The sequence below is a fragment of the Pseudorasbora parva genome, chromosome 10 (genome assembly GCF_024679245.1).
Source record: "Pseudorasbora parva isolate DD20220531a chromosome 10, ASM2467924v1, whole genome shotgun sequence".
In the NCBI taxonomy this organism is placed as follows: domain Eukaryota; kingdom Metazoa; phylum Chordata; class Actinopteri; order Cypriniformes; family Gobionidae; genus Pseudorasbora; species Pseudorasbora parva.
In genome coordinates, this window is record NC_090181.1 from 23900616 (window position 1) to 23922135 (window position 21520).

General features: G+C 43.5%; 2 protein-coding genes across 4 annotated transcripts; both read right to left on the reverse strand.

The window, feature by feature from the left end:
* Nucleotides 1-520: 520 nt before the first annotated feature.
* On the reverse strand, nt 521-19255 carry nphp1 (nephronophthisis 1). 3 transcript variants are annotated; one of them, XM_067454610.1, is made up of 20 exons: nt 19044-19255; nt 18881-18945; nt 18691-18751; nt 17257-17375; nt 16844-17096; nt 16642-16743; nt 15930-16015; nt 15699-15741; nt 15321-15405; nt 15051-15145; nt 14118-14246; nt 13553-13627; nt 12443-12553; nt 11068-11150; nt 10899-10975; nt 10716-10818; nt 3220-3332; nt 2922-2995; nt 984-1028; nt 521-884 (listed from the first exon to the last, which is right to left on the reverse strand). In XM_067454610.1, the coding sequence occupies exons 1-20, from the start codon at nt 19107-19109 to the stop codon at nt 636-638; spliced, it is 2034 nt and encodes a 677-aa protein (XP_067310711.1). In that variant the 5' UTR covers nt 19110-19255; the 3' UTR covers nt 521-635. The 3 variants fall into 3 exon arrangements, with proteins under 3 accessions (XP_067310711.1, XP_067310710.1, XP_067310712.1); XM_067454609.1 differs by having other exon boundaries at nt 19023-19255; XM_067454611.1 differs by lacking the exon at nt 19044-19255 and adding an exon at nt 18565-18613 and having other exon boundaries at nt 18881-18915.
* A 1512-nt stretch (nt 19256-20767) lies between these two features.
* Nucleotides 20768-21412, reverse strand: LOC137090662 (mitoregulin-like). The gene is made up of 2 exons (XM_067454612.1): nt 21121-21412; nt 20768-21037 (listed from the first exon to the last, which is right to left on the reverse strand). The coding sequence occupies exon 1, from the start codon at nt 21316-21318 to the stop codon at nt 21148-21150; it is 171 nt and encodes a 56-aa protein (XP_067310713.1). The 5' UTR covers nt 21319-21412; the 3' UTR covers nt 20768-21037; nt 21121-21147.
* Nucleotides 21413-21520: the final 108 nt, after the last annotated feature.

Here is a 21520-nt window from a genome sequence, read left to right on the forward strand (position 1 = left end):
ATGTCTATGGCAGTTGAAGAACTATTTGTGACTAGATTGTACAGAATATACAAATACACTTATATAATACAGTATAAACAGACTAAACATTCAGTTGGCATGCATGACACCTCTTCACATCAGTAATAACACTATTTTTTCCAGAACAATTAATGCTGATTCATCTCCCCATCTTTGTAAGCATCTGACACCACACCTCAGGATGGCTGGGTGAGGTGGTGTGTCAAACAGAGAGAGAATGTGTGTTTTTTTTTTTTGTGCAAGTGCGCAAGATGTTTTAAAGGAGTGGTGTGTTTAAATAAGAGTCTTCTGTTAAAGATGGAGGGGTGTGTACTTAAACCACGTAGTTAAAGGTATGTTTGAGAAACAACAAGCGAAAGAAAGAGGGAGGAGTTGTACTCAGGAGGTGTGGCACTTAAAAATGGGTTATTATTTAAGGTACGGCCGGTCATGGGATACTTTGCAAATCCATGATGGGAGGAGGAGGACACACACACACATATACACACATTTGGCATTATTTATATATGCATTTTTTTATTTCATTTTATTTTTTTAACTAAAAAATGTAACATTGTCCTTTAATATTGGACACTTATCTTCTGGAGGACCATGTCATAGGTCAGTCTCTAGACTCAGTGCTGGGCTTTGCTGATGAGGTCATAGGTGACCTGTGTGATGTCAAAGGCTTGATGTGAGCATTGCGAGGACAGCATAGTTTCTACTGAGATTTTCTGGGAAGGGCTGTAGATGATACGAGCACGTTGAGACTCCGCTTCCTCATCCGCCCAGCAGGGAGCGGGCATATCCGCAGAGTACAACAAGGGAAATACACTGCCCATATAAACACTCACAAACATTTGCTTTAACACATTGATATCCCTCTGCAATAAACAGAAACAGAAACACATTGTGTGCTAACAGCATGAACAAACACTAGTACTGTGGCAATTGTGTGACATTACAATCACATACACATTTACCTTATCAGATCTTCTCAGGTTACTCTCGGATTCGGTCCATGATTTCTGTAAAATCAGGATCAAGTTTAATAATTTTTATAACATCTACCCTATATTATACAGCTATATTATCTACCCTGTATTGTACATACCCTATATGTACGTGATAGTATAGTTTTGTCCAGAGAAGTTAATTTAATTTAAAAAAACAAATAATGTCCTCAACTGGAAATTTAATACAATATAAATAAACACATTTATTTTACAGATACATTTAAAAAAAAAAAAAAAAATCCCATTCATTTTTTATCATTATCCCATTCATCATCCAATTTTTATTTTTCATATTTAACTTACTATAAGTAATTGAATTACTTAGTTACTTTTAAAAGTAATGTCTTACAATATAGCGTTACTCCCAAAATAAAGGGCTGGGCTTGCTTGTTTAAATTGTTTGCAAATATAAAGGCACTTTCAGTCCAAAAGTTAAATGAATAAGTCCCAGGCAGAAGGAAATGCAAATTCACACCTATACGGCAGAGACAAATAGGATGCAGGAGAAAAAAAGTGCAACACTTCTTATTAAATAAATGTAATGTTTACACAATCATTAAGTTTACACAATGATTTTTCTCAACATGGGAACAGGAGAGGTGTCAAGTCAATAGTTTTCGTCTAAAAACGCTCCGCGTCCACACTATCATTTTTAATCGTTTTCTAAAAAAATGTTCATCTACACTGAAACGTCTGAAAACGCTTACATCCCCATACTGCGCATGAGCAAATCAAAGACGCTTCGACTTGCGTCACTTCCGCTACTCGTTTATTTACTCTTTGAAATTTTGCGGCAATGTCGAGAAAAGGCACTGAGTTTTTTAACAGTATGTACAAACTGACATTAATATTTAACAATGCTGTCAAAACAGAAAGCATACAAAACAACAGCTGTACAATGTCATTTACTATCTTGGCTGAATTGGTCATATGACGGCATCACATGGCTAAATGCGTCATCATATTAAAAAGCCTCCGTTTTCACAGTCCACACTACGACGTGAAGACGGCTTTTTCAAATGTATCCGCTTTGGAGAGCGTTTTCAAAACGATATGTTTTCAGTGACTGAAAACGCTGTCTCACGCCCGTTTCACACATACTCCGTCTGCAGTGCGTGTGCGGTACGTGTTGCGTTGCGTGTGTGTTGCAGGAGCCCCACACCCTGTAGTGCTTTCACATATGCTGCGTTTGCAGTCCGCAACTGATCCGCTGTTGCATACCACAAACACAGCATTTATTCATTATTTTTTTAAATCCAAAAGTTTTTCCTGAACATGCCTCGTCAGAATTCAAATTCTCTTTGTTTACTCTTTAATAGAAGTCAGGTTACGTAGCCTACTACATTTAAACAACATTTTATTAAATGCATTTATTCATATTTATATATTTTAGATTTAGCTCACACAAGTGGCAAAACATTTAAACACAGGTTATAGCCTTAAATCACAAACATTTTAAATTAGAAACTTACAATAGTATATTCAAAAACAGCCGACTCTCGTCTTTTCTTTCGTTTTTAACCCCTTTTAAAAGAAATCCTGCAGGTCAAAAAGAACTTGCTTTTAACTTGTAACTTGCATCCGCGTGCAGTGTGAAAGCTGTCATCCGTTAACATGGGTACTGAAAAAAATACGCACCGCACACGCACTGCAGACGGAGTATGTGTGAAACGGGCGTCAGTGTGGATGGAAGGCCAAAACGAAGAGAAAAATATACGTTTTCAAATGAAAATGTATTAGTGTGGACATGGCCAAAGTAACTTGTGTTACTTATTAGAAAAAGTAATGTGTTACTTTACTACTTGAACAAGTAATCTGATTACATAACTCTAATTACTTGTAATGTGCTTATTACTACTATTGTTTTTAAATGCTAAGTAAACATGTTTATATGATCAGTCTCACCCTAAACGCATCCATCAGGTCTGGCTGATCTAGAACGTCAGGGAAGGTGGCTAGAACTGAACTGCAGATCAGATCTAGGATGGAGAACACATAACCAAGCTACAGTTATTTACATTTACTTTTACATTCTCACTTTCATGTATATTTTACATTTAAATTTGCTTTACATGGCAGACCATTTCTTACCAAAGAAAGTGCATATAGTGTTGTGATGTGATAGTAACCAAAGATAAACATTAAATACACATCAAGCACAAAGAAAAAACTAAGTAAATCCAAAAGAGTGTGTATGTGTTACCTGCATTAGACATGGTGACTCTGTCTAGTAAAAGAGCATCAGCGAGTATTTGCCTGTATGTTACCAGGAGGCGCACTGTGGACAGACTTCCTACTATAGTGTCTGGCAGCAGGCTAATGAAACATTTAGGAAAATAAATATTTAGTTACAAGAACATAATTGCTTTTTTTCATAAATATTTATCAAAAACACTGTGGAACCCTACAGTTGGCAATGACAATTTAAGTATACATACTACGGTTTAAACTTTTGGGGTCAGTATGATTAATAGAATATTCATTCTAAATAATTATGCGTTAAATTGACAATGACAATAAAGACATATACCATATAATGTTACAAAAGATTTATATTTAAATAAACGCTGTTCTTGTGTGAAAAAAATATTATGGTGTCCACAAAAATATTAAGCAGCAAAACTGCTTTCAACCTATATGATAATAACAATAATTGTTTCTTGAGCACCAAATCAGCATATTTAAATTATTTCTGTATGATCATGTGACAGAAGACTGGAGTGATGATGCTAAAAATATAGCTTTTTTCATCACAGGAATTCATTTATAAAATTAATTAAAATAGAAAGTCATTCAATTAATTAGATATATTACACATTCCCTTTCAGTCGGTCACGTTCGACGTACGTCAGAACTGAACCGACGAATGGGATCTTACTTTAGAGACCAATCCTACTTCGAGCATCTAACAACGAGCCAATGAAATTTGGCATGCGATCACGCATTCCACGCTCCGCCCCGCAGCGCGGGTATAAATAGGAAGTGGAATGGTAGATCAGCGCTTTCTACTTCAGAGCCGAACAGTTTCATTTGCTGTTTCTACGAAGAGCTTTCTGACTACTAGTCAAAATCCTTGTGAACGAGAGTTTGCCAGTGCGGGTGATACGGCGCGTCAGCGAGAGACCGTCCACATCAGTGACTGAGTGTACAAAGAGCTGTTGGTTCGCTGAGCGTTTCCTTACATTACACTACATTACAGTTGGTTCGCTGGGCGCTACACACATATCACTGAGAGCTCACGGAGGCTTGCACTATCGAACTGCGTGGAGCCGCGGTCATCTCCCTGAGTGCTTCAGCACTAAAAGAGCAACTTCCATTCACAAAAGAGCAACACGGTTTGACCCTGCGTCTTTTTCAAGATGTCATTCAAACCGTGTGTTTCTGGGTGCGGTCGATTTCTGTCTCCGCTTGACGGACACGTTCGTTGTCTCTCGTGTCTGGGCGCACAGCACGCTGAGGCTGCGTTCGTGGATGAGACATGTTCCCATTGCGGGAATATGTCCATTGCAGTGTTGCGGTCCCGTCTCCAATACCTCAGAAGAGGTGGAACGCCATCGTCCATCCCCCGATCTAGTGGTCCTCCAGCTGCAAAGCAGAGGGCTACTACTTTGGCTGATGACCTTGGTGGGGACCTGAGGGTGTCGGTCAGGGTAAACCCGACGGGTCTCACGGCTCCTCGGGCCCCTCCCCCCTCCACTGTACCGGTGGAGCTTCCGGAAGGGCGCGCTGACCTCCCACGTGGAGCGCCAGTCGTCTCTTTTGGGGCTCCGGCGGAGGACCAGATGTCGGTCGCTGCATCGGGGGATGAGCTAATGGGTTCCGAGGATGAAGACTCGGCTGCGTTGCCCCCTTCGGGTGTGACAGCGTTGCCCGAGTCTGACCCGGAACTTACGGCTATGCTTGCCCGGGCCGCCGCAAGTGTCGGGCTTGAGTGGAACCCTCCACCACGTCCCGAACCTTCGCGGCTGGATGATTGGTTTCTCGGGACGGGTCGCGCTGGTTCTCAGCGTCCCGCCCCGGTGCCTTTCTTCCCGGAAGTGCATCAGGAGCTCACGAAGTCCTGGGTAGCGCCGTACAGCGTACGCCAGCGATCGACTGACTCCTCCATCCTCACCACTCTCGATGGTGGTGCAGCTAAGGGCTACGAGGGGATCCCTCCAGTCGAGCGGTCGGTTGCGATGCACCTGTGTCCTAAGACCGCTGCGGACTGGAGGCACGCCCCGCGTCTCCCCTCCCGGGCGTGTAAGTTCTCGTCCGGCTTGACGGGCAAGGCTTACGCAGCCTGCGGAGAAGCTGCATCAGCTTTGCATGCCATGGCGCTCCTGCAGGTCCACCAGGCCAAAGCGCTCATGGAACTGCACGAGGGTGGTTCCGACCAGGCAGTTATGCAGGAACTGCGAGCCGCGACGGACCTCGCCCTCCGGGCGACGAAAGTCACGGCCCGCTCCCTGGGTCGGGCGATGTCCACCTTGGTGGTCCAGGAACGCCACCTGTGGCTGAACCTGACAGACATGCGGGATTCGGACAAGGTTCGGTTTCTAAACGCCCCTGTCTGTCAGGCGGCCTCTTCGGCGACGCCATCGAGGACTTTGCCCAGCAGTTCTCGGTGGCCAAGAAGCAGACGGAGGCCATCAAAAACATCCTGCCCCGGCGGCCCGCTGCTGCCTCCACCCAGCCGCCCGGGGCAGCCCCCCAGTCTGCTCGTCGCCGAGGGCGTCCTCCAGCGTCCGCCTCCGCCCCTGCCAAGCCCAAGCAGCAGCCTCCACCCGCGAAGCAGGGCGCCAGACGCAAGGGGGCCGCCCAACCCGTCCAAGGGCCCGCCAAACCTGCCGGCAAGCGTAAGGGGAAGCGGCCCTGAGACGGGCAGCCCAGGGAGAAGAGGAGCTGCTCTGAGGGAGATGATGTCCGCATCCCTCCCACCCCCCCGGAGGAGGACCGGGGGGGCAACACTGGTCACAACATCTCTGCCGCTGGCTCTCCGGAGTCCAGCGGTACCCACATTTTCACCAAAAGAGCAATTTCCTCTCTCTCTGGGCCCCAAGAGGGTCAGGTTGGCAGTGTGCGACGCCCACGGGCCTTGTCACTCCTTTCCTACCCTCCCGTCGCCAGGGGGCAGCTGTGTGGGCCTCGAGGACGCCCCAGGGCCTTCTCACCCACACACTGCCTCTCTTGTGAGCACTCAGTCAACACTCCGGGCCGCCCACGGGCCTTCCGGGTCGGGGCTGAGTGCTTCACTTCCCTGCCTCCGGGCAGTGGACAGCAGAGTGGGCTCCGAGGACGCCCCCGGGCCTTCTCACCCACTCTCTGTCCAAACCAGGAGTGCTCAGGCAACACTACGGGCCGCCTCCGGGCCTCCCGAGTCGGGCCAGAGTACTCCGCTTCGCTGCCCCACCCCGGGCACGTCTGTGGTGCCGTTGGTCCCGCTTGTACGGTCTCTGGGGGCCTGGCTAGGTTCAGTTCGCACGACGGCCACCCAAGTACAAGGGCATCCTCTTCACCTCCGTGCGAAGCAGCGATGCTCAAGTCTTGCGGTCAGAGATCGAGGTCCTACTGGCGAAGGACGCGATCGAGCCGGTTCCTCCAGCCGATATGAAGACGGGGTTTTACAGCCCCTACTTCATTGTGCCCAAGAAAGGGGGTGGGTTACGGCCAATCCTGGACCTGCGAGTTCTGAATCGGGCCCTGCACAAGCTCCCGTTCAGGATGTTGACGCAGAAACGCATTTTCCAATGCATCCGTCCCCAGGATTGGTTTGCAGCGATCGACCTGAAGGACGCGTACTTCCATGTGTCTATTCTCCCTCGACACAGACCGTTCCTACGCTTTGCGTTCGAGGGGAAAGCATATCAGTACAAGGTCCTGCCCTTCGGGCTGTCCCTGTCGCCCCGCGTCTTTACGAAGGTCGCGGAGGCAGCCATTGTTCCACTCAGAGAACGCGGCGTTCGGATTCTCAACTACCTCGACGATTGGCTGATCCTAGCCCAGTCGAAGGACCAGTTGTGCGAACACAGGGACCTGGTGCTCAGTCACCTCAGCCAGTTGGGCCTTCGGGTCAACCGAGAGAAGAGCAAACTCTGTCCCACACAGAGGATCTCTTATCTCGGTATGGAGCTGGACTCGGTCAACCGGACGGCGCGCCTCACCGAGGAGCGAGTCCAGTCGGTGTTGAACTGCTTGAATATGTTCAAGAGCAGGACAGCGGTCCCACTGAAATTCTTTCAGAGGCTCCTGGGTCATATGGCATCTGCAGCCGCGGTCACGCCGCTCGGATTGCTTCATATGAGACCGCTTCAACGCTGGCTCAATGGCCGAGTCCCGAGGTGGGCGTGGCAGAGCGGTCAGTACCGGGTCCCAGTGACTCCTTACTGCCGCCAAACCTTCAGCCCGTCGTCCAGCACTTCGTTTCTCCGGGCCGGGGTGCCCCTAGAACGAGTGTCCAGGCATGCTGTGCTATTCACGGATGCCTCCACCACAGGCTGGGGGGCCACGTACAACGGGCATGCAGTTGCTGGTCTGTGGACGGGGCCGCAATTGCATTGGCATATCAATTGCCTCGAGTTACTGGCAGTACATCTGGCACTCCGCCGCCTCAAGGGGCCGCTGCGTGGCAAGCATGTACTGGTCCGTACGGACAGCACCACGGCCGTTGCGTACATCAACCGTCAGGGTGGTCTACGCTCCCGTCGTCTGCTCCAACTCGCCCGCCACCTCCTCCTGTGGAGTCAGAAGCAGCTGAGGTCGCTTCGGGCCATTCATGTCCCTGGTGTGCTGAACCAGACAGCCGACGAGCTCTCTCGTCAGCCGACACCTCCGGGAGAGTGGCGACTCCACCCCCAGGCGGTCCAGCTGATATGGGACCAGTTCGGAGCCGCACAGGTCGACCTGTTTGCCTCTCCGGACTCGACCCATTGCCAGTGGTACTATTCCCTGACCGGGGGTACCCTCGGCACAGATGCACTGGCGCACAGCTGGCCCCGGGACCTACGCAAGTATGCGTTTCCCCCAGTGAGCCTTCTTGCACAGACTCTGTGCAAGGTCAGGGAGGACGAGGAGCAGGTCTTGTTAGTTGCGCCGTATTGGCCCAACCGGACCTGGTTCCCAGAACTCACACTCCTCGCGACAGCCCCTCCTTGGCCGATTCCCCTGAGGAAGGACCTTCTTTCTCAGGGACGGGGCACGCTATGGCACCCGCGTCCAGACCTCTGGAATCTTCATGTCTGGTCCCTGGACGGGACGCGGAGGTTCTAGATGGACTACCACAAGCTGTCGTAGATACCATCGCTTCAGCTAGAGCCCCCTCTACGAGGGGCCTCTATGCTCTGAAGTGGAACCTGTTCGTTGAGTGGTGCGCTTCCCGCCGGGAAGACCCCCGAAGGTGTTCGATCAGTGTCGTGCTTTCCTTCCTGCAAGATGGGTTGGAGAGAAGGCTGTCTCCGTCCACCATCAAGGTATTTGCTGCAGCAATAGCAGCGTACCATGATGTAGTAGAAGGTAAGTCCGTGGGGAAGCACGACCTAATCGTCAGGTTCCTCAGAGGTGCGAGGAGACTAAATCCTCCTCGTCCATCCTCGATACCCTCTTGGGACTTAGCTCTAGTGCTCCGAGCACTTCAGAGCCCTCCCTTCGAGCCCTTGGCGTCTTGTGAGTTGAAAATCTTGTCAATGAAGACAGTGCTCCTGACGGCATTGGCCTCGATCAAGAGGGTAGGGGACCTGCATGCACTTTCGGTCAACGAATCGTGCCTAGAGTTCAGGCCAGGTAACTCTCACGTCGTCCTGAGACCCCGGCCCGGATATGTGCCCAAGGTTCCTACCACTCCCTTCCGGGATCAGGTGGTGAACCTGCAAGCGCTGCCTTCGGAGGAGGCAGACCCAGCCCTGGCTTTGCTGTGTCCGGTCCGCGCTCTTCGCGCTTACGTTGACCGGACCCAAAGCCTTCGGACCTCAGAGCAACTCTTCGTCTGTTACGGAGGCCAGCAGAAGGGAAAGGCTGTCTCCAAGCAGAGGTTAGCCCACTGGATAGTGGATGCTATAGTCTTGGCCTACCAGTCCCAAGACGTGCCTTGCCCGTTCGGTGTAAGAGCTCACTCCACTCGGAGTGTTGCTTCTTCCTGGGCGCTGGCTCAAGGCGCCTCGCTGACAGACATATGTAGAGCTGCGGGCTGGGCGACACCTAACACGTTTGCTAGATTCTATAGCTTACGTGTAGAGCCGGTATCTTCCCGCATCCTCGCCCCCAGTGGCCAGGAGCGCTAAGTGCCCGTTCTAAGTGTCGGCTTGCGAAACGCCACTCCCGCCCTCTGGGCCGGATACGTGCGTCTATTGTCTCCAGTTGTGTTCCCCGGGAAACCGGCTAACCCTGTCGAGCTCCTCCGTCACCCCTCCGGTGTCAGACGCTGCGGACCGTCTGACGCCAGGCCTGCACCCGTATGCTTGTGAAACGTGGCTGTAGGCTGGGTTCCATATGTAGCGGTTCCCTCACGGCAACCCCATATGTGTATTCTTCCACGGTACCAGCTACCCTTCGGGCTAGCCCCGTGTCTTTCCCTCGACAGAGCCCGCTCTGTCGTCTCTGGGCGTGTTCTTTCCCCCCTTCAATCAGGCTGGAACCACCCCAGAGACTGCCATATGTTGCACTACCCTGCCAGGTTAGTCCTTATGTGTATTCTGCCACCTCTCCTTCCCTGAAGGACGTGGCCCCGCAGCGTACCCTCTCTCTCAAGAACGAGGTAGGCACGCTTTCCCAGCGTTATCCAATAGTCATTCTGAGTGGGTCTTGCAGAAACAGCAGTGACTGTACTCCCTGCTTGGAGCCCTGACTTCCGTACCATACTAGACGGTGCAGTGCGCTCAAGCAGGACGCTGGAAGGGCCAGCATCCTGGCGTTTTCCATAGGGATCCCATTCGTCGGTTCAGTTCTGACGTACGTCGAACGTGACCGACTGAAAGGGAACGTCTCGGTTACGTATGTAACCCTCGTTCCCTGAAGGAGGGAACGGAGACGTACGTCCCGTCGCCAGATGCTGTGCTTCCGCTGGGAGTCCGGTCACCTTCGGCTCCTCAGTAGGAAAAGCGCTGATCTACCATTCCACTTCCTATTTATACCCGCGCTGCGGGGCGGAGCGTGGAATGCGTGATCGCATGCCAAATTTCATTGGCTCGTTGTTAGATGCTCGAAGTAGGATTGGTCTCTAAAGTAAGATCCCATTCGTCGGTTCAGTTCTGACGTACGTCTCCGTTCCCTCCTTCAGGGAACGAGGGTTACATACGTAACCGAGACGATATTGCTGTTGTACTGTATTTTCATTCCAAAAAAAAAAAATGCGGCCCAAAAATAAGCAAAGTATTGATCACACTTTAGATTAGTGTACAATTGTCACTTTTAAATAACTATTAACTATAACTTTTGCCTGAGTAAGCTTCTAATTACTGCTTATTAATAGTTAGTAATGTAGTTGTTAAATTTGGGTAGGAATTAGGTAGAATTAAATCATAAAATATGGAGATATTTTAGAATACATGCAGAATAAGGCATTAATATGTGTTTTATAAGTATTAATAAACAGCCAATGAATGTCCTAGTAATATGTATGCTTATAAACAACTAGTTAATAGTGATAATTGTGTGGACCCTAAACTAAAGTGTTACCAAAATTTATTTTGAACATCAATGTATTCTCTGGTGTGAAGGTGTTCTTACTTTAGAAGCATTCTGCTGTGTGTGTTTGGGGATTTGAGTTTAACAACCAGTTTAGGCATCTTTCTGGACAGCAACATCTGATGAAACACACCAGTGGGATAACCTGAGGAGAGAACAGAAGAAATTGGCTTGTGTGTGAGAGAGTGTTCAATGTGTATGTGTAGTTTTGTGAAAGAATGTTACCTCTCTTGGTAGATGTGGAATCCATATCGGTGTCTCTCTCGAATGGTGTGCCACCATGAATAGTGAGCTCTTGTGTCCTGCACACATGCATATAGTTTGTCAGCAAGTATGTAAAGAAACAATATAACTAATGTGCATCAGTCATATTGTATAACGTGAATGTGTCTACCGTAGAGTAATGGGGGCTCCACTTTCATCAAACAGTTTAAGGAACGCCCAGCCACAGCTGAGGTCTCCTCTCTCCCCTGTGGACTGAAACAGAGCACATACAACTTTACCCAGGAACCAGGAACTTTGGGTGGTACTCGGTGTGTTTAGACCGCAGGAACCAGGGTCTAAATGAAGTTCCGGGTAAATATTTCCCCCTCCAAACGGCCCTGCTCGCGAGGTAGTACTTTTTCAAAGTTCAGGAACTTTCGAGGGTGGGACTTGGGCGCTGAACATGCTGATTGGTTGAGCTCACGCAGCATTTTATTTCAACTGGCATTTTTAAGTCTTTTGCGAGGTTCGTTCTGCGTTTAGTCTTTCTGTCTGATGGTACGCGTTCATCTCAGTCATCTCATGTTCAATAAGTAATAGATGATAATAACATTATCATTTTCAATCTAGCTTTACAAGCTTTCAGAATATGCTTTAGTATCAGTGCTCTTTTCCGCCGTTTTGTTAATTAACGTTACCTAGTAAACCAATACATAACCAGCTAAAGCAGCACAGCTTGAATCTACTCCATAATTGTTATTGATGCAGACAGTGACGCGCAAAAATGATTACTGTCCGTTGCTGACTGGGAAGAGCAGGTACACGCAGTCCTACATCACCGGACTAATTTGCCTAATCTTCACGGTACTTTAGACCGCAGTGGAAATGCAGATAGTAGCAGCTCTGGGGGTAAAAAGTTCCTGTAAAAAAAATTCCTGGTACAAATTGTTCAGGGTAATTTCGGTGGAAACGGAGCTTATATCAGTAAGCACTATTCTGAACCCCTTTTCTTTTGGTAACATCACAATCAGTATGGGTAAGTTACTATAAAAAATGAATTAATTACTTACATCTTCAATAGTATAATAAGATTACAGTACAAATTACTCTCTCCAAAAAGTAATGAATTACTTATCTTGATATCTTATATCAACCTCGAGTTAAGCAATTTAGCGATAGGAAGGAAATTGCTATTTTAATTGTGAGGTCTAGGTGAGTTGTGCTTTTCGAAAGGAGGGGCTTCATAGAGACACAAACTAAAGAGAGTGGTATTCCCAGACAAACTTTGAAGAGGTACTGCAACAAATCTTAATTATATGGAAACGGTACTTTTTTTCCCTTTACATTCAAGCATGAAAACCTATTCTAGTAGACCACAAGATCAAGACTTTGTAAAAAGGGTAAGACCTTTTTAATTGAAATCATTGTGTGCATTTATGGAAATATGTAAAATGGTAGGAGAAATGGTAAGAGTTATTTTGTTTTTCTAAAGTTAGATCAAGGCCATGTCCTAAATATTATTGTTTAAATGATAATAATTATTTTTGCAAGGAACTATTGCTCACATTTCTTATGTAGGTTACACCCAATTCAAACAGAATTCCAAGATCAGGAGATTCAGAGTCACAACGAAGGAAACAGTCTCCATCCAGCAGACAGGCTAGCATCCCAGTCATCTAAAATACACACATACAGGTAAAAAATACAGATAAAATTAAAAACTGTAAAATTACATAACTGTATTACAGATGATATTACCAGTATAAAAATTTAATTGAAATGTTGAATTGATGAAAGAACATGAATTTCAGAATGTTTTAGTATTTGGTTTGCTCCTCTTTTGCCTGCTGCCTTAAAGCTTGCATTAGCTTCACAAGTTTGTGTAAAACCCGATGATCATGTTCTTCATGAGTATAATCTAAAAACCATCTATGCTTCATTGGAAGCAAGATATCTAACTGTTTGTGCAAAGCAAAGTCACATTATCTATTTCAAATATTTACTTCCTTGCTTACTGACCTATAGCCTAAAATTTAGATGCACACTAGTTGCAGCAAATCTAATCTGCCGCGAGTATCGTCTAGCAACTCTCAGTCCTGAGCTGTAAAAAACAAACTCTGGTCAGGCCAATCACATCGTGTATTGAGTCGGTGGGCGGGGCTTAATATAATGACGGCCAAGTTGCTCATGCGTGTTACTAGTAAACACAGAAGCTGGAGAATGGCGGCCTTTCGAATCAGCTTTGGCCACAACTCTGGAAGACTTGGAGTTAAGCTTTTCTCTGAGAAAAGAACAAAGAACATTTTGTCGAACGGAAGTCATTCTTAAAAAGGGAAGATGTGTTTGGAGTTTTGCCGACCGGATACGGCAAAAGTTTAAACTTCACATGTTTACTAGCTTCAACTAGCTTTGCTTCACCTTCGTTGCTCTGGTTGGTGTAGCGCTATCCTATCACGTGCAGAGGGAGTTTGAAAGACAACCGTTTATCCCGCCCCTTAGATTGAGCCCTGTCAATGGTGAGTTTCCAGACCAAACATCTTGATGTGGGTCTGGCTTGTCAGGCTAACTGACCTAGGCATAGTGCCAAACCTTAAATATATCGTATTCATTTTAATATTCGAAATGTTAAAATATTGAAATCTAAATTAGAAATGTTTTGTGTACTTTAGTCTTACCCGTGGAGAAAAACTCCATGTCTTTGGGCTCTTGGAGTTGTAAGTGGCTCTGACTGTGTGAATGTTACTCAAAACCTGACAGGGAAAAATTTTAAGTAAACTTAACCAGTGAAACAAAGAGAGAGAGAGAGAGAAACAATGGCACCAAGTACACAGCATGTCACACGACGCCGGTTTACAATAAAGATGAATAACACATTCAGATAGAATTCACATTCACAGTGTACAGAAAAAAAGTTGTGAAAGACAAATATTGTAGAGATACCAAGGAATACAATTATTAAATTGCTAACACTAAAAGCTCAAATAAGTATTTTACACTCATGCTTTTGGATCACACCCGTTTTAATTCAAGCACCCCAGCCGTTAATGCCATGGTGCTTTATCATTTGTTTGTGTTTTTTAAATGGTTCACCCTAATCACTGTTCCACATGACTAACACATGATATTAGAATCATTACTCAAGCTTTTCCACGAAACATTTTTATGTAAATATCTCACTTCTGAGGTCATAAAATGCAATCATTCTGGTTGTAGGTCCACCAGAATGTGTGTGTGCATTACCTGGGTCCCATTAAATGCACAGAGCCGAACGTGCCTGCTAAGCACCTGTAACCCGACTCCAGGTGTTGGGATCATTCTACAACTCCACAGGGTCAGGGTTAAACTCACTCTAGATAGGTGCCCGTGAACCTGGACACACACACACACACACACACACACACACACACACACACACACACACACACACACGCATGTAGTGTTTCCATGTTTTATGGGGACTTTTCATAGGCGTAATGAATTTTATACTGTACAAACCGTATTTTATATCCCTCTACACTGCCCCTGCCCTAAACCATGATGTTTTCCTCATGGGGAACAAAAAAATGTCCCCACAAGGACAAAGATTTCAGATATTGCTATCTTTGTGGGGACATTTTGTCCCCATAACGTAGGGATTACCAGCCCACACACACACACATGACAAACACACACCCACAGGACACACACACACACACACAATACATGTATAATAATAATAATAATAATAATAATAATGTATTAAATTTCTACCTTAACTAACAGATAACTTTAACAGATATCGCGATGCTTCCCCATTTGATGTTAAACATTGCAAACATCTCTTTTTATCACTCCATAAAACAGAAAAATTACCATGGTTTTAGGAATGAAATGTATAAAATCAGGTAAATTATATATATATGATTTTTTTCTCAGTAAAAAGTTCTCCAGAACATAGATAGGTATAAAACCGTATTGTTTGGTGTTAATGAAGTTGAGATTTATGACACAAAGCGCCTTTTTCTTTCCACTACTCTAAAACAACACTTCATACAAATACCCTTTAAAAAAGATCACACAATTGGCCAGTGCATGAAAAAGTGCCTGAGATGTCTTACTTTAAATAAATGTATATATTTGGTTATACATCAAATTTTATCAAATGTAGCTAGTGTTTGCTTTGCAGTTAGGTACCTTGCCTGTATCTGGGTCCATATGGAGATCTTTAAAGGAGAGTTGTGATTGGCTAAGCTTGGGCTGAATGAAGTGACTTGCTCTGTAAGATGTCCCTGTTCAACAAAAACAAACAGTACATGTATAATACAAGAATAACACTATAATAAAATCAGAATTCTTGCCAGATGTTACAAATCCCACAAAGTGAATTCTGGGTGACTAAGCTCTTTAAAGAATGAATGTGCATAGCCTTCCATCTATAGGTTTTTGCAAAATATAGAGCCAGACCTTCCTCTAGGAATCTGGAGAGAGTGGAAGGTCTGAAGCCTGGAGGGATGGCACCCATCGCTGACAGCACATCAGTAGCATCTATCTGCAAACACACATATCACTTCAGTATGTCTGTTAATATATTATAAATACATGTATATATTATAAAACATGGGTGCATTAGTATTTATATTATTAAAGTAGTAAAAACAGAAGTTGCGATACAGTTTTCTACACCATAGTAACATATATCTGAGTAAAACAGCTTCTTGAACAAGAAAAAGATGTAGTGCGATGTAAAGATGTAAAGATGTAATACTTGATTTTGTCCATAAGGAATAGATTGGATGTCCTGCCCTGTAATTTCAAGGATGTATTTATCCAAATAGAATTTACCTCAGTGACAGCCTTCCGGACTGTGTTCCAATTGGATGTTTTGCTAATTGGAAAAGAGACAGTTTTTAATCATTTTCTTTAATAAAGTATCTTGTGTTTAATTCATTTAAACCGAAAGACTAAATTTGAGCTATATTCACTGCTATTTAATAAAGAAAAAAGCAGACATGCACAAAATAACAGAATGTGAAAATGCTGCAGTCTAGTGGAGAGAGAGGGAATATCAGTCACCTGGACTTTATGTCAGACTCCTCCTGTTCCTCCTCACTCTCCTCCTCATCTTCATTCTCTCTCTCATTATCCTGCAGAGAAGACATCTGAAAATGCACAGTTAAAATACAACTGCAGACGTAATTCATTCATTTTAATTTAATTATCTAAACACTGGTGGCTTCCTATGTGACTATAATATAACTATAATATAATGTGAACATCTCAAGCTAAATCATAATGAAACATTATTAAAACCATACACTGTCCCCAAGAAATCAGCCTTGACATGAGATTTGAAATGACATTTTTCCTCAAATTTACTCTAAAAACAGACAAAACGAACAACGGATATTTATATGGATTTTATGGAAGTAAAAATCTCATTTATTTTACATTACAATCCATCAGAATTGTATCTTACCTTTTGGCCATACAAATATAAGCAAATTGCACATTTTTGTTTCTAAATCAATAAATGCTTTTCCATTGTTGAGTATGTACTCAAAAAAACAAAACTAAAAATCCAACCCAAATTAAATGAACTTTTTTTAGATTGTTTTGTCTGAAAGTTCAATAAACTCTTTTCTAGCTTTTTCTGACTATATCACATGTCAGGCTTTACATGGTTAAACTATTATGGCATTCCCCAAAAAACAAAGAGGCATTTATATGACCTTATGTGCTCTAAAATAGTTACATGTAAACACACTCATTGTGATATTATACAGACCTTGAGGAAGGTTTTAGGAACCATGCCCTTCTGGCCATTTGAGTTCTGAGCCAGCCACCATCCATCCTTATTCTTAGAGAGAACTTTCAAAACCTCTCCCTTCTGATCACACACACAAAAAAGACAATTCTCAGTACAAGAAAATAACTTAAGTTCAAGTATTTAATAACTAAAATGAGATGTGAATTGTGAAGATGATTACCTGGATGCTGAGGTCCCCTTCCTCTTCTCCGGTAAATGCACCAAGAGCAACATAGGAAACAGGTCCCTGTCCTGTGGCAGTTTGACCGATATCTGTATCCTCGTCATCACTGTCAGCATCATCATCGTCATCTTCATAATCATCATGCACTTCTTCCTCTTCTGTATCTTCATCCTCAGTGCTCTCATCTTTTTCATCACTATTTTCCTCATCGCTCTCCTGTTCGGTCTGGGAAGAACTAGGTCCGGCTGTCCTATGGGCAGGAAACAAAGAATCCAGTACTGTTTGAAAAAATTCTGATATAATTTTGTTTCAAAGCAAAAGGGTATCTAAAAATGGTTTAATGGCTTGCATAGTAGAATAGAAGGAAAGGTTGTTAACCTCTGTTAGGACTAATGTATGAGATTACATACTCATCCTGAGGCTGCAGCTGAACAGCTAGAGACTGTAGACGCTCATGTAAGTTCAACAAACGCTTCTCCTCGTCCCTCTTACACTGGTCATAGTTCCCCACTGGAGCTGGCTCATCAGCCTACACACATGAAATTGCCAAGCCATGACTTCTTGTTTTACAGGAGTATAAATATGAGGAAACACAAAGGACAAATTACCTTAATAATCTATCATAATGGGTAAAACCACAGTATATTGTTACAGTAAGGAAAATAAGTATTATTTATTATTATTATTTATTATCCTAAATTAGATGCAAATGTTTGAGGTCGTTAGTTACATAAAGACACCTGTCCACACCATACAATCAGTAAGAATCCAACTACTAACATGGCCAAAACCAAAGAGCTGTCCAAAGACACTAGAGACAAAATTATATAGACAGCCTCCTTCCCTCAGTTAGAGCATTGAAGATGGGTCGAGGCTGGGTCTTCCAACATGACAATGACCTGAAGCACACAGCCAGGATAACTCTGTAAGAAGCATATCAAGGTTCTGGCGTGGCGTGGTCCAGACCTAAACCCAATAGGGAATCTTTGGAGGGAGCTCAAACTCCATGTTTCTCAGCGACAGGCCAGAAACCTGACTGATCTAGAGAAGATCTGTGTGGAGGAGTGGGCCAAAATCCCTCCTGCAGTGTGTGCAAACCTGGTGAAAATTTACAGGAAAAGTTTGACCTCTGTAATTGCAAACAAAGGCTACTGTACCAAATATTAACATTGATTTTCTCAGGTGTTCAAATACGTTGCAGCTGTATCATGCACATGAATAGTTATTTTTTTTTAGATTATGTCTCACATTCTTAAATTTGTTTAAATTCTTTAAAAAAAAAATTAATCATATAATAGTCTGCCGAAGAGAGAAATTAATCTCACTGCTTATTTTGGGAGAAGGGAATCTCAGATCCACAGCCTGTGTCTGGCTGTTCACTACTGATGTCACAGCTAAACTGTGATGATCAGCATCATGGTCACAACAAAGCCTAAATAGATTAGTTGGGTTTTGTCAACTCAAAACTAATCCTGTAACCCTGACTTTGTTAAACTACCATCATAGTACAGGCCCCAGGGGTGCCAATAACAACAACAACAAAAATAATATATATATATATATATATATATATATATATATATATATATATATATATATATATATATATATATATATATATATTATTTGGGGTATTGATTTGCTTCCAAATTCCCCAGATCTAAATCAATCGAGCATCTGTGGGATGTGCTGAACAAGTCCGATCCATGGAGCCCCACCTTGCAACTTACAGAACTTAAATGATCTGCTGCTAACATCTTGGTGCAACTGCAAGAAACAACAGCACACCATCAACTCATACACATAACAATTCATGTAAGATGTATTGACAATATAAATATTACTTTAGATAATTTCTTCAGAGTCTTCGAAATTTCCTCTACTGTTCGCTGTAACTCTTTGCACCTAAAATGGAAACGTTATAAATCACATTGGATACAAAACAGTATGGGAATCAAAGTACGCATCATTCTACCTAGCGTTAGTTCATTAACGTTAGTAGACGTTCAAAAACAAAACAGAAGTGTTGCGTACCTCTCAAAGGTCTCAGTCCTATCTGACGCATCTAGTTTAGCAGCCTGCTGTAACAAAGCATCCACCTGCAGGAAAGATAATATAGGCTACGTTAGATCTAATGTCAAATTCAGTGCGCACCAGTAACGTTAAACGAACACACATTCACTCCGATCAGATCAACCTCTCTCTTGATGACATCCGTTTCTCTTTGGACCGTCTGAAGAGGTCCTCTCTTTTTCGGCGGCATTTTCTCTCCGTCTGTTTTGACCTATGGTTTTGACTATAAACGGCATTTAAATGCGAGATTTAAAGTAACGTCCCACTCGTGCTCAGATTTACTGTAAGGTAAAAAAAAAAAAAAAAAAAAATAGCTACCGCGACGCCATGACAGACGCTCCGGATTGGTTGCTAAGATACTTTTACGTGACGCTGTTATTACCTCATCATTGCGCGTCCAGACCCAGAGTGTCCAGGGAATACAATTTTGCATTTCTTTTTTTAATTTCCCTGTTCATCTTTCTTTTGGTATGAGACGTCTCAACTTCTAAGTGTTAAAATGTACTACAACCTAGTCTTACATTTGAAGTTGACATTGAAGTAGAGGTGTAAAAAGGTAAAATATAGGTTTTGTAATAGAAGGCATTGTCAAAGTCGTTTTTGTATTTTTATACATTATAAACTTTTAGAATGTTTCCGTTTTGGAATGCAGAAATTCCGGAAATTCTATTTTGAAATGCAGAAATATGGAATGGACTTCACACTCCACCCATGGTTCTGCCTCTCTAGAAAAGTGCTTGTGTTTAAGTAAATAAATAGTGTGCTTACCAAAAATGTCTAAAGCAGGGAACTATATATATATATATATATATATATATATATATATATATATATATATATATTTATATAGTATATATATATATATATATATATATATATATATATATATATATATATATATATATATACTATTATATAAGCTAATAAATAAAATTATATTGTGATGCGTTGGTCCCCATTTTACTGCCAAAACAGCCCTGACCCATGGACTCCACTAGACCCCTGAAGATATGCTGTGGTATCTGGCATCTTAGCAGCAGATCCTTTAGGTCCTGTAAGTTGCAAGGTGGGTCTTCGGACTTGTTTGTTCAGCACATCCCACGGATGCTCAATTTATTTGAAATCTGGGGAATTTGGAGGTCAAGTTCAACCATTCCTGAACCATTTTTTGCTTTGTGTCAGTTCTGATGCTCACATGCCCACTGGTGGACAAGGGGTCAGCATGGGCACCTTGACTGGTCTGCGGCTATACAGCCCCATATGAAACAACACCTGACAACTTTCTATCAGAAACATCATTAACTTCTAATTTGAGCTACAGTAGCGTGTCTGTCTTGCTCAAATCCTTACACTTTCCTGTTTTTAATGCATCAACTTTGAGGACAAAATGTTCACTTGCTGTCTAATATATCCCACTCACTAACAGGAGCCTTGGTGAAGATTTGTTTTTCCTTCAAGTAAATGTACATTATCAGTGTTTTTCTTTGGAAAACTTTTACTTCACTACAAAGCATAATGTTGTACTTGGTGGATAAATTGAGCCAGGATCACCAAGATATCCTGGTTTAATCCCTTATCCTAGTTTTGTGCAATAGGCCCCAGGTCTGAAACGTTGTGTAATAAAATCTTACATGCTTGTGGGGAAAGACATGGACATTTAGACAATATAAATAGTCCCAGAAACATATTTCTTGATTTGAGGTTTAGCCAGTTCAATGAATAAAGAAAATATATAGGCTAGCTGTCCACTTTTCAGCTTGCTTTTGTTGGATCTGTGAAAGTGAATATGAAAGTGAGCTAAATGTCACAACAATAATGTGCATATTACTTTTTATAGTGAGTCAACAGTTAATAAAATATTTCCATTTATTTCAAATGCCACAGACAAGGAGAAAACACACATGGAAACACACTATGATTTATGACTTTAACAAACATTAATGAAACCCTTTAAAAACAACATTCTGCTCATTGTTTTAAGTCCTTGAAAGTTGTATTGCTTTTCTCCAGCCTGTAGAGACTGTCTTTGATCCCAGGCTTGTTCTTGTCGAGTACTCTGAGAGGTGCTGTTCCAGACTCATTCTGTTTGTGAAATCAGGGCCTTGCTGGAAAAAGGCACTAGAAAATGAAAGCGCAAACCGGTTATATGGGAACCAACAAAATCCATTATTCTAAACAGTTATGAAAGGCGCATGTCTCACCAGGTCGGTTGCGTTGACACTTTTATTTCATGACAGGTCTAACTTCTTCTGTGTTTCGGCGAGTTTGTCCTGTAACCGCTTTTTCCGCCAGTCCAGGAACCTTCTTCGCATTCTGTTTGCCTGCCAGCCTGCGGCAAAACCTGCAGCAAATGAAACAAATATAGCGACCTGTAACGTCCTCTCCGACACTTCGGCCATGTTCACCTCCGTTCAGCCTGACAGTTTGAGTTTGGAACGCTGCTGCTGCTGGAGGAAACACGCGTGTGGATGGAATCACGTGACTTGGGCGTATCCTGCTGCGCAATTGTGACGTCAATTTGTAGGCAAACTAAATAAAGACTACATCTACCACAACGATGATGACCGTTGTATGTCTTGTTTAGAAAATACATCTACTCCA